This window comes from Gymnodraco acuticeps, unplaced genomic scaffold (genome assembly GCF_902827175.1).
Source record: "Gymnodraco acuticeps unplaced genomic scaffold, fGymAcu1.1, whole genome shotgun sequence".
Taxonomy (NCBI): Eukaryota; Metazoa; Chordata; class Actinopteri; order Perciformes; family Bathydraconidae; genus Gymnodraco; species Gymnodraco acuticeps.
Genome location: NW_022990539.1, coordinates 25,039 through 39,696, shown reverse-complemented (window position 1 = coordinate 39,696; position 14,658 = coordinate 25,039). Strand labels below are relative to the sequence as shown.

The window sequence follows — 14,658 nt, the reverse complement described above, 5'->3', positions numbered from 1 at the left end:
AGCCAGTCCCCAACTCCGGGGACTTCCGGCCGGGGACTTCGGGCGGCAGTATACGCCGTGAAGTTGTTTGCGGCCTGCCAGTAAACCCAAAGCAGAAGAAGACGAAGTGACGCCAGCGGCTCATTTGCGTAATCTTCCCTCAGGGAACTTATTCCGGTGTGAACGCGGTCGGCTCTTAGTTCCATAGGGGAACTGAGTGCTGGGAACTAAGTGCTGGGAACTAAGTACGGCAAAGTACTTAGTGTGTGAACGCGGCTATTAAAAGCCTTGAACCTTTAGAGAACTGTTTTTTTTGTAGAGGAAAAATATACATGAAAAAAGTATCTTGGCCTTATAGAAGCTCAAATAACATCAGATTCATACTCAGTGAGTTCGCTGATGGAGCTCTCTTCATCGGTGGTGGTGCGGAAGTACGTTCCCATTGATGCTTTCCAGAACCAGCCGTCCACCAGTCCTTCATTGAATCCCGCCTCAAGGATCTTATTCTCGCCCCCTACTGGCGTGGAGAGGAACTGCATGCCGTCTCGGGGGTACAAGAGGATGGCGCAGGAAGACAACTCCATTGTGGCCACAACCAGCTGGAAAGTGTTTCTCTGAAAGAACAAAGGAGGTGTTGTTAACAGGGGAAATTAATCTGGATTCCTCACTGGCTGTGCGTGTTAGAGAGGATAATTGACCAGCTGGAAAACTCTGCGTGAAGGACATTTAGCAGGTAAAGGCTAAAGGTCAGAGTGTGAGTAAAAGCAATCATGGAGAGGACATGATAGCATGAACACCTGTATAATATGTACATTTTAATAAAAAGTGATAGACAGGAAGACAATGAATTAGGACATCATGGTGTTCCCTCTGCAAAGTCCATTATTTTGTGCTTTTAACAATGTCCCTCCAAGAAAGAAAAACACATATGGTATTGTACTTTATTCTGAGATGGACTTACTTTTGGAGTATTTCTCTTTGCATATTGACATACTCAGGTCTGAGGTAGATGTTATGAGCCTCAAACATGAAGTGCAAAAGGCCTCTGGCATTTCATACTTTGTAATAATGGTCATTTTTTGAGCTGCTGTATTAAAATATATAATCGTTTAGGACAAAAATGGAAATGCCGCACAATAATCTTCAATCTTTGCCTACTTTTGTGTTTCCTGTGTTTGTTTGTGTTGTATTTTCTTTACATCAAACGCTGACTCTGCTTATCTTGATGTACACTAGAGGTAATTACCCCTAGATCCCATGAGAGTAAACTGTAGCATGAAGTTATATCGGACATTTCTGTGATAAAGATCCTCACCTATTATTTGCATTTGGGAACTTTCATCCAAATCACTTATAATGAGGAGAGTTGCGTATATATTCGTGTTACTCCTACGTCTTATAGGATGACTCGCCTGTACAATCTGATGCAATCTTCAACCGCCCTCTTATAGAAAATTCTATATTTATGATACTTGTACTACAAAGATATTATGATTTGTATAGAATATGATGCATTTCTGTAGATTAAACTACCCAACAGTATATAAAGAAGTTAAAATCATCAAAACCTTAAACGTCTACAGCAGTAAAATGCAACATACATACTAAAACTGCAGTCATAGTAGTTTAGAAAGATCATATAATAGTAAAACACTGATAGGGTACATTTTACTCTTCATACTTCATGTATTATATTAAATACTTAGACATTTTTAACGGTTTTGTGTTCGTTATTCCTAGCATTAGTATAGCAGCATGTTTTTTAGAGTTCCTTTAAGTTTTTTGATGCATGAGTTAGAGCAGTGGTTCTCAACTGGTGGGTCGCCAGCCAAAAGTGGGTCGCGGACCCGTTTCGAGTGGGTCGCAATTGTGTGAGTGAAGAAAAAAAATCAAACTTTTATTCTGAAGGCCCGATTTTCTAACGCTGTGCATGCAGTCGGCGTTGGACTGGAAGTACCGGAGACCATAAACGGTTTTGAAAACTTCTGTCACGTAGTGATCATCTTCTGGCCAATCAGAATCAAGATTGTTGCCGGAAGTCCCCACGGAGAATAACTTTGCGGTAGAACTATTCTTTATACATCCATGGGTACAACTTCAGATAGAAATGAACACGTAATGAAATATGACCCCCGGTTTGATGATTGACAGGTCACAGAACAATGGGGGCTATCTACCCTTACCCACAAAGTAATTCACACAGACAAGTTCAGCTGTCAGAACAAAGTGAAAAACAAACAATGGCATAAAATATTATTAATATGTCGGGTAGTAATAGATGTATTTATTTTCTTCTCAGAGTGTACCAGAATCCGTAGTTTATATGTTAGTATTTCTAAAAATCTCCTGGGGGAGAATCCCCCCTGACCCCCCTGCTGGGGTTGGGTTTTCAGCATGTGGGCCTTTTGATGTTATACAGTTCAGCTTTGATTCCATCATCTCATTAAACCTTTTTTAAAGAATACTTTAGTTCTGTGAAGAGATATATCCACTGTAATTCACTTTAATTAATATTGTATGCTAAAAAGCGTATATATATATTACAGCACGATCTTTTGTTGAATAGATTTGAGTGGTTCAAATTTCGGGTCGTGATTTATTGACAAAGGAACAAGTGGGTCCCGAGGCCTGACCAGTTGAGAACCACTGAGTTAGAGTATTTTCATACTTAAACAAGGTTTTGACTGCAGTACTTTTATTTGGAGTGGGTTTTTTTCATGCTGTGGTTATAGTACTTGTATTGCAGTAAATGATCTGAATACTTCCTCTAACTCTGCATATCTATGACACTCGTTTCCCAAGACTTAACTACAGGATTCAAATGCTGTCTGCTTGATGAAATCAGAAAAATGTACGCTAGAGGGGGGAGGACCAGAAAGTGTTTTTAAGCTTCTTCTTGCCCCTGTTGAACATGACAGAGACTATTTGAGAATTGTTTTGGTAACTTGAACGTTTTTTGTTTGTTTTTGTTTTGCATGTCTTTGTTATAATTATTAAAATCCGACATGTTGACTAATAATAAATATAACAGCCCCTCACCTTGGTGTCCAGTCGGTCTCCTCGTCCAGACGTCCCCCGGGCGGCCATGTTCTCCCACGTGACGATGAAGACGGTGATGGGATCCACTCCCTCGTCTCTGGGGAAAGCTCTCCTGATGTGCTCTGCAGATTTATTCAGGACCTCCGGGCTGCTGTCCCACCTGAAGAGGACCCTCCCCTGTCCGTCGCTGTCCTCCAGGTCCCCCAGCAGGGCCGCAATCATTTTGAAATTGGAGGGCATCTTCCCGAGGTACTCCTCCTCGGCCTCGGGCTCCACCGTGGACACAAATCCATTCGTGTTAATCTGGAACAGAAGGCAGAACAATTTAATACCCGTGGATTATTTATAGCAGGGGTGTCCACACCTTTTTCACGAGGGCCACATATAGAAAAATATACGAAAGGCTGGGCCGCTCACTAGAGGTGAGGTATACTGCCTCATAAGTTAAGTTATAAGTTGGAAAAGTCAATCCAAAGTAGGTCAATTATTCTTGATACTTGAAAATGCTGCAAGAGAAAAACAGCTCACAGCTCTCCAGAGGGTTTCAATTATTGCTCATTCCTAAAATCAGAAGCTTCAGATTGATTATAATAAGAGGGAATATAAAGGGTGTATTTCAAGGTTGCTATGTACATTTGTTACTGGGCTTTTTTCTTATCAACGTAAGATTTGCAAGAAGATGTTTTCAACTTTAATTGACTGAATTTATTTGAAAATTGGGCTCATTAACACATGAATACTGCGTAATATATTTGAACATATATATTTGGCTGAGTGAGGACCGATTCAAAATGGTCCGCGGGGCGCATTTGGCCCACGGGCCGTAGTTTGGACACCCCTGCTTTATAGGTTTGTAAGGAAGTCCATTTAGGGCCACACAATTTTGTTGTCCATTAATATCACATCATACTGATAATGTGTCTGCTCGCTACACTTCTTTTGTTACTGGATAAAACCCCACTACATTCATTAACATCTGTTTTTTGTCTCCAGGGAACAAGACTACAATTAGCATTCATTAAGTTCAAGTAGTCACTGTTTTTATAGCCGTAATGGGAACATGACACCCTGGTAGACCTGCACGTTCTCATGTTTGTTGACGTGGTGCTGTGTGTCACAGGTTGAAATGAATACTAAATTAAATGGAAGTCAGCGAGGTCAGTGACGCATCAGAAAAAAACAGAAAGGCATTCTCGATTACTGGCGATAAGGAAAAGAGTCTAAATCGCATAATTAAAAAAAACATGAATATTCACAAAAACAAATATGGAGAAAGGGAATCAGAAACTTTCTTTACTTTTATTATAAGGTAGGACCTGATAATTATGAACAATCTTGTGCTTGTTATTTATAATTCTCTCACTAAGGTAGGATTTAAAAATAAGAATCTTATTTTAGCTTCAGCTGATACAGTGTTCCTAAAGGTCTCTTTGAATAAAAACTGTTTCTCATAAATCAGATCAACTTTCTCATAACTCAGATTATTGGGTATTACGAAAAAAAAACACTAAGATGGTGGATGATTTATTTTACTTGGGAATGAGATCTGGCCAAAGATGCTCTCGAACTAAAGAGAACACATTACAACTGGTATCAATTGCATTAAAAAGGTATACGTTATGTATTTATATTAAAAAAAAGCCAATATTCGATATTAACAGAGCTAACAAACATATTTAGCATTATGAGTTCTGGTTAGATATAGGGCGTTCACAAGCGTTAGTTGAAGTAAACCTACAAATGTTGACAGAGTTTAAATGCACACGCTCTGTGTTGCCAGATCGCTAGACAAATCAGGCAAACTGGCCACAATAAACAATGTTTTTCTACTGATTTGTCCCTCTGGAAAATGCCATTTTAGTGTCAGAAGACTCAGAAACGTTAGAAGGTATGTCAACTGTGCTCGCTTTCAAGGACTCCTAGAGCGCCGTCTGCGATCTGACCGTGAAAGAAAGAAGAAACAAAAGTGAATTTAGAAAACATGTGTCCATTTGTTGAATAAGTCTGGTTGTGTACGCAGGGACAGAGTTTGTCCTGTCTCTCAGAGTACAGTTAACCTTCAGATCCTGGACTCTCCTACAGCTCGGCTCGCTTTGTCATCCCACAGGAATTCCTCACAATAACTTCCCATTCACTCGGAATAAAAGGGATCTTTTTAACCTCATTAACTTAAATCCGCCTTACATTGAATGCCACCGTCACTGTTTGAGCGCAGAACACCGTGAACTGTGACCACGAAGCGTATCCATCCAAGGAAGGAGGATAAACAGACGGACTTCATGTAACGACGGCTCGGAGGATTGCTTTATCCTAAATGTCACTTTAATTTCAACCACAGCTTTTAAATTCAAAGGTGTGCAATTATTTGAAATATGATCAGTGTTGGTTATAAAGGGAACCATGGATGTCATTCATAAATAGTTGCATTTTAGCATAACAGAGCATGAATCATTCAAAGGTGTAGTTATTTAAATGTTATAAGAGTAATAAACATATATCATAACTTTGCACGTGTTTTCATTAAAATGTTGTGAGAATTTTGATATGAAAGCGTATAAAAGTGTATAAAATATGTACATTTCTGCAGCTATTTTCTAAATAATGTACTGAGTTATTAATTGAAAAGTCATTTGGTTGGTCAGTGAAATTACACATGAAGGTTTTCACTTGGATGATACACACAGAAAAAAGCAGCAAATCCTCACATTTAAGAAGTTGCCACGTGAAGATGTTTGTATGTAAAGTGGTTGAAACTATAAATCCATAGTCAATATTAAGCAGTAAGCAGAGGTAGGTCTAATTATAAGCAAGACCAATTCTCATGGTTTGTAGCGGTAATAAAGACCTGTGTTATCTCGTCAGGTGTAATTAGTTAAACCCCTCTGGCCTGATTGAGATCTCATTAATGTGAAGCAGAAAGACTCAGCCGACACCCAACAAGCTCAGGAACAACACAAACAAAACAACACACAACACACAGAGGCACGATGCTGGAGGCTGCAGACGCCGACACATCCTTCATTTTGTGTTTTGAAGTCGAGGCTGGATTACCAAACTGGGGGCTCCTTACCACAACGATATAATATGAAACATGTCTGCCTGAACATGTCTAAAAACAACTGGAACTATTTAAAATGTGCTGTCGAGTTGTGTCCTTACATTCTTTTAAATGTATATATTTTTTTAATGTTAATCGGTAATGGTCGGTTTTGTTCGTATGTGCATGCGCCATAAATTCACTTTACGTTTTGCTGTCAAAGCTGGGTAATCCAAAAACACAACGATATAAGATCAACATCTCTTCCTTAAAATCTCTATAGTAAACTAGACGTATTTTACACATGTTGTTGAGTTGACATGATACCACTCAATCAAACACATTTTAAACATGGAGAAATCTGCATTAACTAACGTTTCATTTGGTCTCCTGTAATGGCGATGCATATTGTTTCATAAATTGGCCTTTTATCCAGTCATATTTTTACGATACACTTTGAAGATCTTAGTCGTTTAAACTGTCTATTTTACTAAGATTTTAAATGCATTCCTTGTTGGGTAACAATCCAATCCATTTGATTTCTACAGCACATTTAAAAACAACAGAGTTTAACAAAGTGCTGTACATCAACAACTGTATAAAAACATAGCATAATGAAAAACAGACGGGACATGAAACAAATGTAAAACACGAGACGATGAAACCAGATCAGAAGCCACAGACGTAAAAACAGTACAAAAAACTAGTAAGAGAAAATCCCAAATTTAGAAGCACATGTGTAACAATGTATTTATACACTGGCCCCAGGCTCTGGAACACTCTGCCCCTCCATGTGAGGTCGGCCCAGACCCTAGGGGTTTTTAAATCGACACTTAAAACTCACTTCTTCCCTCTGGCCTTCTGGCGGAGCACGACTGACATTTCCCTGTGTGTGATTTATTTATTTTTTTGCTGTTATATTTGTTGTAAAGTGTTTTTATTGTAAAGTGTTTTTATTGTAAAGTGTTTTTATTGTATGTACAGCACTTTGGCTCGACCAAAACTCATTTTAAAAATGTGCTATATAAATAAAACTTGATTTGATTTGATACACTGTGAATATCAGATTCAGATTCAACTTTATTGTCATTACATAGCACATGTACTAGTGACGAAATGTAAGTTTAGGCATCTGACCAGAAGTGCAAAATAGCAGTGCAGGAGTCTACATAATGAGAATAATTATACATGGAATTTTTATTAATAGAATAATTATAAATAGGCTATAAACAGATGAATATATACAGTGTAAACGGCATTGACAGTAAAATATATAAACAGGTGGGTGGTGGTATGGGCTTGAGTCTATCAGCGGGCAGAGTTCAGCAGGGTAACAGCCCTGGGGAAGAAGCTGACCCTGAATATAGTACTTCTTTTGAGTAAGTTAAAGCTCTGGCTACTTCTTCCAACACTGGTTCCTGGTTCCACTTCAAGGTGGCTTTGCTCATAAATGTTGCACTGACACTGGGAGGATGAGGGTCAGTGGGCGGACCGAGGAAAATAATCCTAATAAGTAACTCCAGCTACGGTTGATGTTGTCATTTAAAAACATTTAAGTTACTCAAGCAGCAATCTCACAACCTTGTTTCTTTCTAAAGTGCCTCTTCAACAGGTCTAATTTAAGAGTTCAAACCAGAAAACAAAGGCTGCTGCACTCAAACCCTCGGGCTGCTCTCAGGTCTGTCGGAAAAACGACATTGTTAGCAACATGCTAATTGCTCTAAAAATAGCTGCTGGTTAATGATACCGGTGATATCCTCCACAGTTAGAAAGAACCAGAAGTTAGTGAGTTTAATGTGCCTCGTGTGTGACAGACTGTCACTAATATCCATCAGTCAGTGCACTCGTTCACACTGAGCTGCACACAAGCTGCTTTATTACTATTTACTTAGGATTAAGGGACTGTGTTTCCCAGAATGACTCGCATATTCAAAAGGTTAATGTGTAGTTATGAGGCCTCAAGTTAGAAAACAAGAAGAAACACAAAAAACGAAATGTACACAAGAGCCATTTGCCGTGAGCACAGGTTTAGGAAAAATAAATGAAAAACTTTTAGCGAAAACACAAAGAATCGCAGAAATCCCAAGAAGAAGAAAATGGTCATGCTTGAAAGCTAAATGAATACACTTCTGATAAATGAATCTATTTGTGTGGAAATGTGTACAAAAAAAATATAGAGGAGACACCTAAATACAGTCTACTATCTTCTCTTAGCACATATACCTACATTCAGTCAAACAGAGGCTTAACACATGTGTATTGGAAGAACAAAATACACGTTTCTATCCACATGTTTTTTACTGTGCATGGAGCGCAAACACATCTACTTTGGTCACACTTCCCACAGAAAATCTTTTCACTTTCACTGAAATAACATACATCCATACATATTAACTAAAAGGGTGTTGTGTGCTAATGAGCACATGGCTTTAGTCATTACTTTGTAAGTTAATAATCTCAAATCTACCTGTAGTGAATGCTAGAGAGCCTTTGTGGCAGTTTCATGGTGGTTCATCTTCAAAGTGTTGCATTTAAAAAGTGTGCGTCATTATGTCATTGAGGGAAACCTCTTTGTTTTAGATGTAGGCCTCAGTGTTTGTACGGAGGGAGAAGTAAGAGGGACATATAAGGGCTGCAGTGGTGGAGAACAGGAGGAAAAGGATCTTCTGAGGAACTGATGTTTGGCTCATCAGCCGCTCCAGACATAAACTGTATATCTTACATTCCTGCAGCTTATCTCTCAATGTACATTTGTCTGTCAGGCAGCCTGGGAGAGAGAAAACAGCTGTTCAAACCTCCTCTTCTTCTTGGCTTTAAAAGAGGAAGTACGCCCTCTTGAAAATGCATACATGTTGTTCCAATGGTCTCAGTCAATCCACAAGTAAAAGCAAACATGAACAAGTATCTTCCAAGAGTGCCAAAACCCAAACTTGGGATGTCATCAAGTTTAATGTCTGGAACAGCTCCATAGACAATGAATTGGGAAATATGTAATACATGACACTGAGAGCCGTCATGGGAATGTTCTGAATCTATGGGAACGTTCGCTGTTACGTAACTGAGGAAACTACAATGGAGTAAAGCCAATTTGGGTTGAAGGTCTAAGTCGTGTCAACTGTATACTTTACTAAGATCTTAAATGCATGACTTGTATGTGAAACAAAGTATATCTACTCTGTGAATATAGTAATTATTTTGAGTTAGTAAAGGATCTGGCTACTTCTTCCAACACTGGTCCTAAATGTTGCACTGATACTGGGAGGATGAGGGTCAGCGGGCGACAAGAGGAAGATAATCCTAATGGAAATCTGTTATATATATATATATATATATATTAATATATTGTCAATTAACTACGGGGGTCCCTCAGGGCTCTGTTCTTGGTCCCCTCCTCTTCTCCTTGTACACAACTCGCTCGGATCAGTCATTAGCCCGCATGGTTTTTCTTACCACTGCTACGCTGACGACACCCAATTAATTCTGTCCTTTCCCCGCTCAGAGACCCAGGTCGTCGCACGCATCTCTGCTTGTCTAGCTGACATCTCTCAGTGGATGTCTGCTCACCACCTCAAACTCAACCTTGACAAGACTGAGCTGCTCTTCCTCCCGGGAAAAGATTGTCCAACTCTTGACCTGACAATCAACATCGGCACCTCAGTTGTTTCCCCGACTCAGACTGCAAGGAATCTGGGTGTGACCCTAGATAACAACCTGTCCTCCACTGCAAACATCGCTGCTACAACCCGCTGCTGCAGATACACGCTTTACAATATCAGGAAGATACGTCCCCAGCTGACTCAGAAAGCGACTCAGGTTCTGGTCCAGGCTCTCGTCATCTCACGCCTAGACTACTGCAACTCCCTCCTGGCTGGTCTACCTGCATGTGCCATCCGACCTCTGCAGCTCATCCAGAATGCAGCGGCTCGTCTGGTTTTCAACCTTCCTAAATTCTCCCACACCACTCCGCTCCTCCGCTCCCTTCACTGGCTAGATAACTGCTAGCCAGTGAACTGGTAACTGCTAGAATCCACTTCAAGACACTGGTACTTGCTTACCGTGCTGCGAATGGATCTGGCCCTTCCTACATCCAGGACATGGTTAAACCGTACACCCCAGCGCGTGCACTACGCTCTGCATCAGCCAAACGACTCGTTGCGCCCTCGCTGCGAGGGGGACCCAAGTTCCCATCGGCGAAAACACGTGGGTTTGCTATCCTGGCTCCAAGATGGTGGAATGAGCTCCCCATTGACATCAGGACGGCAGATAGCTTGCACATCTTCCGGCGCAAACTGAAAACTCATCTCTTTCGACTCCACTTCGAGCGTTAGAACGATTAACGAAGCACTTTTATACCAATAAAGGACTGGATTACCTAAAGCCAGTTGAGTAGCACTTGAAATGTTTGGCTCTATGAAACCTGATATACTTATATGATTCTGTTTTCTTCAAGGTTGTGTCTTCCTGGTCGAATGTACTTATTGTAAGTCGCTTTGGACAAAAGCGTCAGCTAAATGCAATGTAATAGTAATAATAATATATATGCAATATGTTATACATGACACTGAGATGAACCATGGGAATGTTCTGAATCTATGGGAACGTTTTCTGTTACATAACTGAGAAAACTACAATGGAGTAAAGCCAATTTGGGTTCGATAAGGGAAAACAGTCAATGTGTGGGTTCCAAAAATTAGCCTCCCATTTATTGTCCACGGAGCAGCTCTTCATACTTGAGAGTTGCTGATTTTTGGCTTTGAGAGAGACGCTCATCTTCACCAATATTGGTTGAACTTTCCGAGGCAATGGACATATCGTTATGGAATTCTTAATTAAGGTAGTGTTCCCCTTTAAATCCAATCCCAGAATAGGCTCTCAAAAACCATCCGACCTTTAAACCCTAACCTTTTAAAGGAAGGAACAGTTCACCCATATTGCAGAAGTGTGTGTGTGTCTACAGAAGGTCCAGTTGTGATAGACACGGTACGCCACTGACGTGCTCCACACTTGGTGGTTGAAGGATGGTCATCGTCAATGTTTTGTGGTAGGCATTATTTGGGTTTTTAGGGTTAAGAACAACATTTCAACAACTGTGTTCGAAAACATCTCTGTCTTTCAAGAAAGATTTAAAGACAAACAAATATATGTCATTGTCACTTGATAGCAACCGTCATTTTTATGACATATGGAAGCTTTGGACGTTCACGAGTTGGGTAACTACTGATGCATTTTATGTCGTAGAACATGACGTCAAAATCTCTTCAGCTTGTGAGATCTTATTTCAGTCATCTAACCACAAACCGTTCGAAAAACCGTTGTCTGCTAGACGAGGGAACAGGAAGTGGTTAGGGTTAGGGTCATTTCCAGGTTTCAGGACTTATTCCTGCAGCGTAATCCTGACCGACTTTGCTGACTGCAGTTTTTGAAATGTATGATTTAACTTCTAACAGGAGGAAATGACTCTACCTGTGGAGTGCAGGTAATATAAATCTTCAAGCAGACGAGCAGAGAGGTCAAAGGTCAGAGCCTGAGCTTTGCGAAAACATGAAAGAAGGCTATGTGCGTTTGAGATGATGTTGCGAAATGAAACAAGAGCCCGAGACGAAAAGCCGTGCTGCTCGGCTGCCCCTGAAAAGCCTCGAGGGGCTCAGCGTAGAGACGGCTCTTCAGGGGAGCTTTTCACCGAGGAGACTTCCTTCAGAGGAACGCATGAATGACAGCAGCTTGTGGGTGAAAGGCCGGAGTCTCCCAGCAGGAATCTGACTTTAGAAGAAGATGCCTGCAGAGCCGAGGACTCTGGAGCTTCGTCACAGGAAGTCTTTTGTCTGAGCGGAAAACAAGCTAATGGCTAACGACACTCCCAAAGCTTTTATAAGTTCACAGGTTGAACAGGCGGAGGAAGACGAAGCTTTGTATGAAACATTTGGCTTCAGACTTTTAATACAGCTATGCATGCAACACTTTTCAGAGAAGTAAAACGTTAACCGCGTTAATGTTCTTTTCTATTGAATATCTTTGAGTTTGGACAATTTTTTATGGAAAAACAAAAGACATTTAAAGCCATCATGGGTCTTGGTCATTAAGAAATCTGCGATAATGAATATAGATATAAAGGTTTTTTCTTCCGCACGCATGCAACACTTTTCTCCACTGGAATTTATTTTAGAAAATAAATCTCCAATGCATTACACAGCAATAATGTAACCATTAACTGTGATGGATTACCTCTCTGCAGCATGCCAATTTAGTCAGAAATGATGTGAAACAAATGACTGAAGGGAACAAAATCCATCAAAACCTGATTACAATGATGTAATTTGTACAGACCCTCTGAGACCCACGGGGGTCGATCCCAAATATCACGTTGTGTTCAAAGTGTCATAACTTCTCAGCAGTTTGAGCCAGAGACATGCCGTGTTTTTCCTCTTAAACTACAGAAACGGCAATCGAGTGCCACAGTGACGCGTCCTAAAACCCGGAAGTAAACTCCTTCCGGTTCCTTCGACAAAAACCAATGCAATTTCTCCATAGGATTTAGGAAAATAGCTCGAAATAAGGTCTGTGGTTGACACACATTAGATTAGATTTATGATTCGAAAATTATAAAAGTAGGGTAGACATGTGGAGATTATCCGGCTGAACAAAACGTGTTCCGCCTCTTAAATGTGTCTCAACCACAGACCTTATTTCAAGCTATTTTCCTAAATCCTATGGAGAAATTGCATTGGTTTTTGTCGAGGGAACCGGAAGTGGTAAAATGCTAACTTACTTCCGGGTTTTAGGACCCTGTGGCACTTATTTCGGTGAAACGAATGTGCGTAAAGTTTTAAAAGATGCGGATAGTCTCACCTTGATTCTGGCGCATTGCTTATCGTTTTCTGGTTGTTTTATAGATCTATTCTCATCCACCATCTTTGTTTGTGACGTAAAGAGTGTAAGAGTCACGTTTCTGAATCGGACACTGATGCCCCGGCCACACGAGGACGAAAACGGTCGTTTGCGTTACTGTTTAGTGTCATATAGACCGTTCGGCCACACGAGGACGACCGAATACGGCACTAAACGACTGCGGAAACGACTGCGGAAACGATAACGGGTCCCAAGGTGGATAGAACGGCATACGCAACGCTCTGGGGGGTACAACGGCTCCGTGTGTACGCCCTATACGATCATTTTCTGATAATGATGAGGCAATAGCCCCACCTCTGCTGCTCACCCCCGCGTCAAAGTAAACTGCACACTGAATTCAGATTATTTATCTTTCTCTCGATATGGACATAAACGCGAGAGAAGTCTAATCTGACAGGACGGAGACACCTCTCAAACTACCTAAACTAGTTATAAATATGTTTATTTTTACTGTCGGCCGGGTCACTCATTACTGGATCAGCTGCTGCATGAAACAGACACTGACGCTGTCCAAAGAGAGGGAGGAAAAAGAGAGGCTCTGTGTATTTTATTATTATATTATATAGAGTCGTTATTCATTTGTTTTAAAGCTCAATAAATAACAAAGAAGACCTTTGACCGGCACTTTTATAATTTTGTCGGAAGATTTAAACTTTAATACACGTTGACTGGCGAGAAACTCTGCCCGGTTCCCTCGGCCCCCACCGCGGAGAATAAACAGAAGGGCAACCATGACAACCATGCTTCTTCGCTGCTTTTGTGGAGGAAGTTACAGCGCCACGTACAGGCTCCTGCATATGTACTGCAGCTTCTCCAGCGGTTGTAGCTAAACGGAGCGGTCTCGTGTGGACAGACACTATCCGGTGAATATTGCGTGTGGACGGAAGGTTTTTTGCGATTGCGTTTGCGTTAATCCTATGCGTTTAGCCGTTTTCGTCCTCGTGTGGCCGGGGCATGAGTGGATGCAGTCACAGCCAATCGGGGTCTGATTCAGAGTCAGTTAACGAGAGCCGGTATAATTCCACGCGCAAAAACAAAATAAAAGTTGGAATACGTTCTTTTAGTGTCTTAAAAGTAGACTGAGGTATGGCAAGGAAGTTTACTAAAACTGAGCCTTTGGAGCTGATTTTTCAAGGTGACGATGTCGATGAAAATTCAGACGAATCTGCTCAGCATGCCATGTGTGATTGTGGACAGGAACTGCCATGATGTGTAGTCTTCAAAATTGGAAGGACAAAAATGACAATTCCTGGCAAAAGAACGCCCATGGACACTGCCCAAAAGAATGGGCATAACTAATGAACAGAATAAGTTAGAATCTTCTAATCAGTTCTGATACAATGATAATAAATGTGTGCAAATGTCTGTGTTGAATGTTTCTTTAAATGTTATGGTTAGCAGTTATTTTTAATGAAATAAGTAAAAAATTCAAGCTCCATTTTTTATTTATAGGCAAACATCCCCTATTATAGTGTATAAGTCTCTAATGAGTGACATATATCATTAGCTGAGGTTGTGCTGATTTCTGGGATGTGTAACACCTGATTATACTGTAAAGAAATGACAATTGTATAGCCAAAACACAAACATATACAAAAACGGAAATGTCCTATGTGGGTCTCAGGGGGTTAAAATATGCAATGACACATATGAAAATAGTTTCCTGAAGTCTACATGTTGGATTCTCTGCTGCATAT

General features: G+C 40.6%; 1 protein-coding gene across 1 annotated transcript in view; it reads right to left on the bottom strand.

The window, feature by feature from the left end:
* The window catches only part of LOC117553402 (nidogen-1-like), a 55,883-nt gene that overhangs the window by 33,893 nt on the left and 7,332 nt on the right, over positions 1 to 14,658 (bottom strand). Inside the window, exons 2-3 of the mRNA XM_034227302.1 lie at positions 3,019 to 3,321; positions 364 to 593 (exon numbers count right to left, since the gene is read on the bottom strand). Coding sequence (XP_034083193.1) covers positions 364 to 593; positions 3,019 to 3,321 — 533 coding nt within the window. The remainder of the gene's footprint in view (positions 1 to 363; positions 594 to 3,018; positions 3,322 to 14,658) is intronic.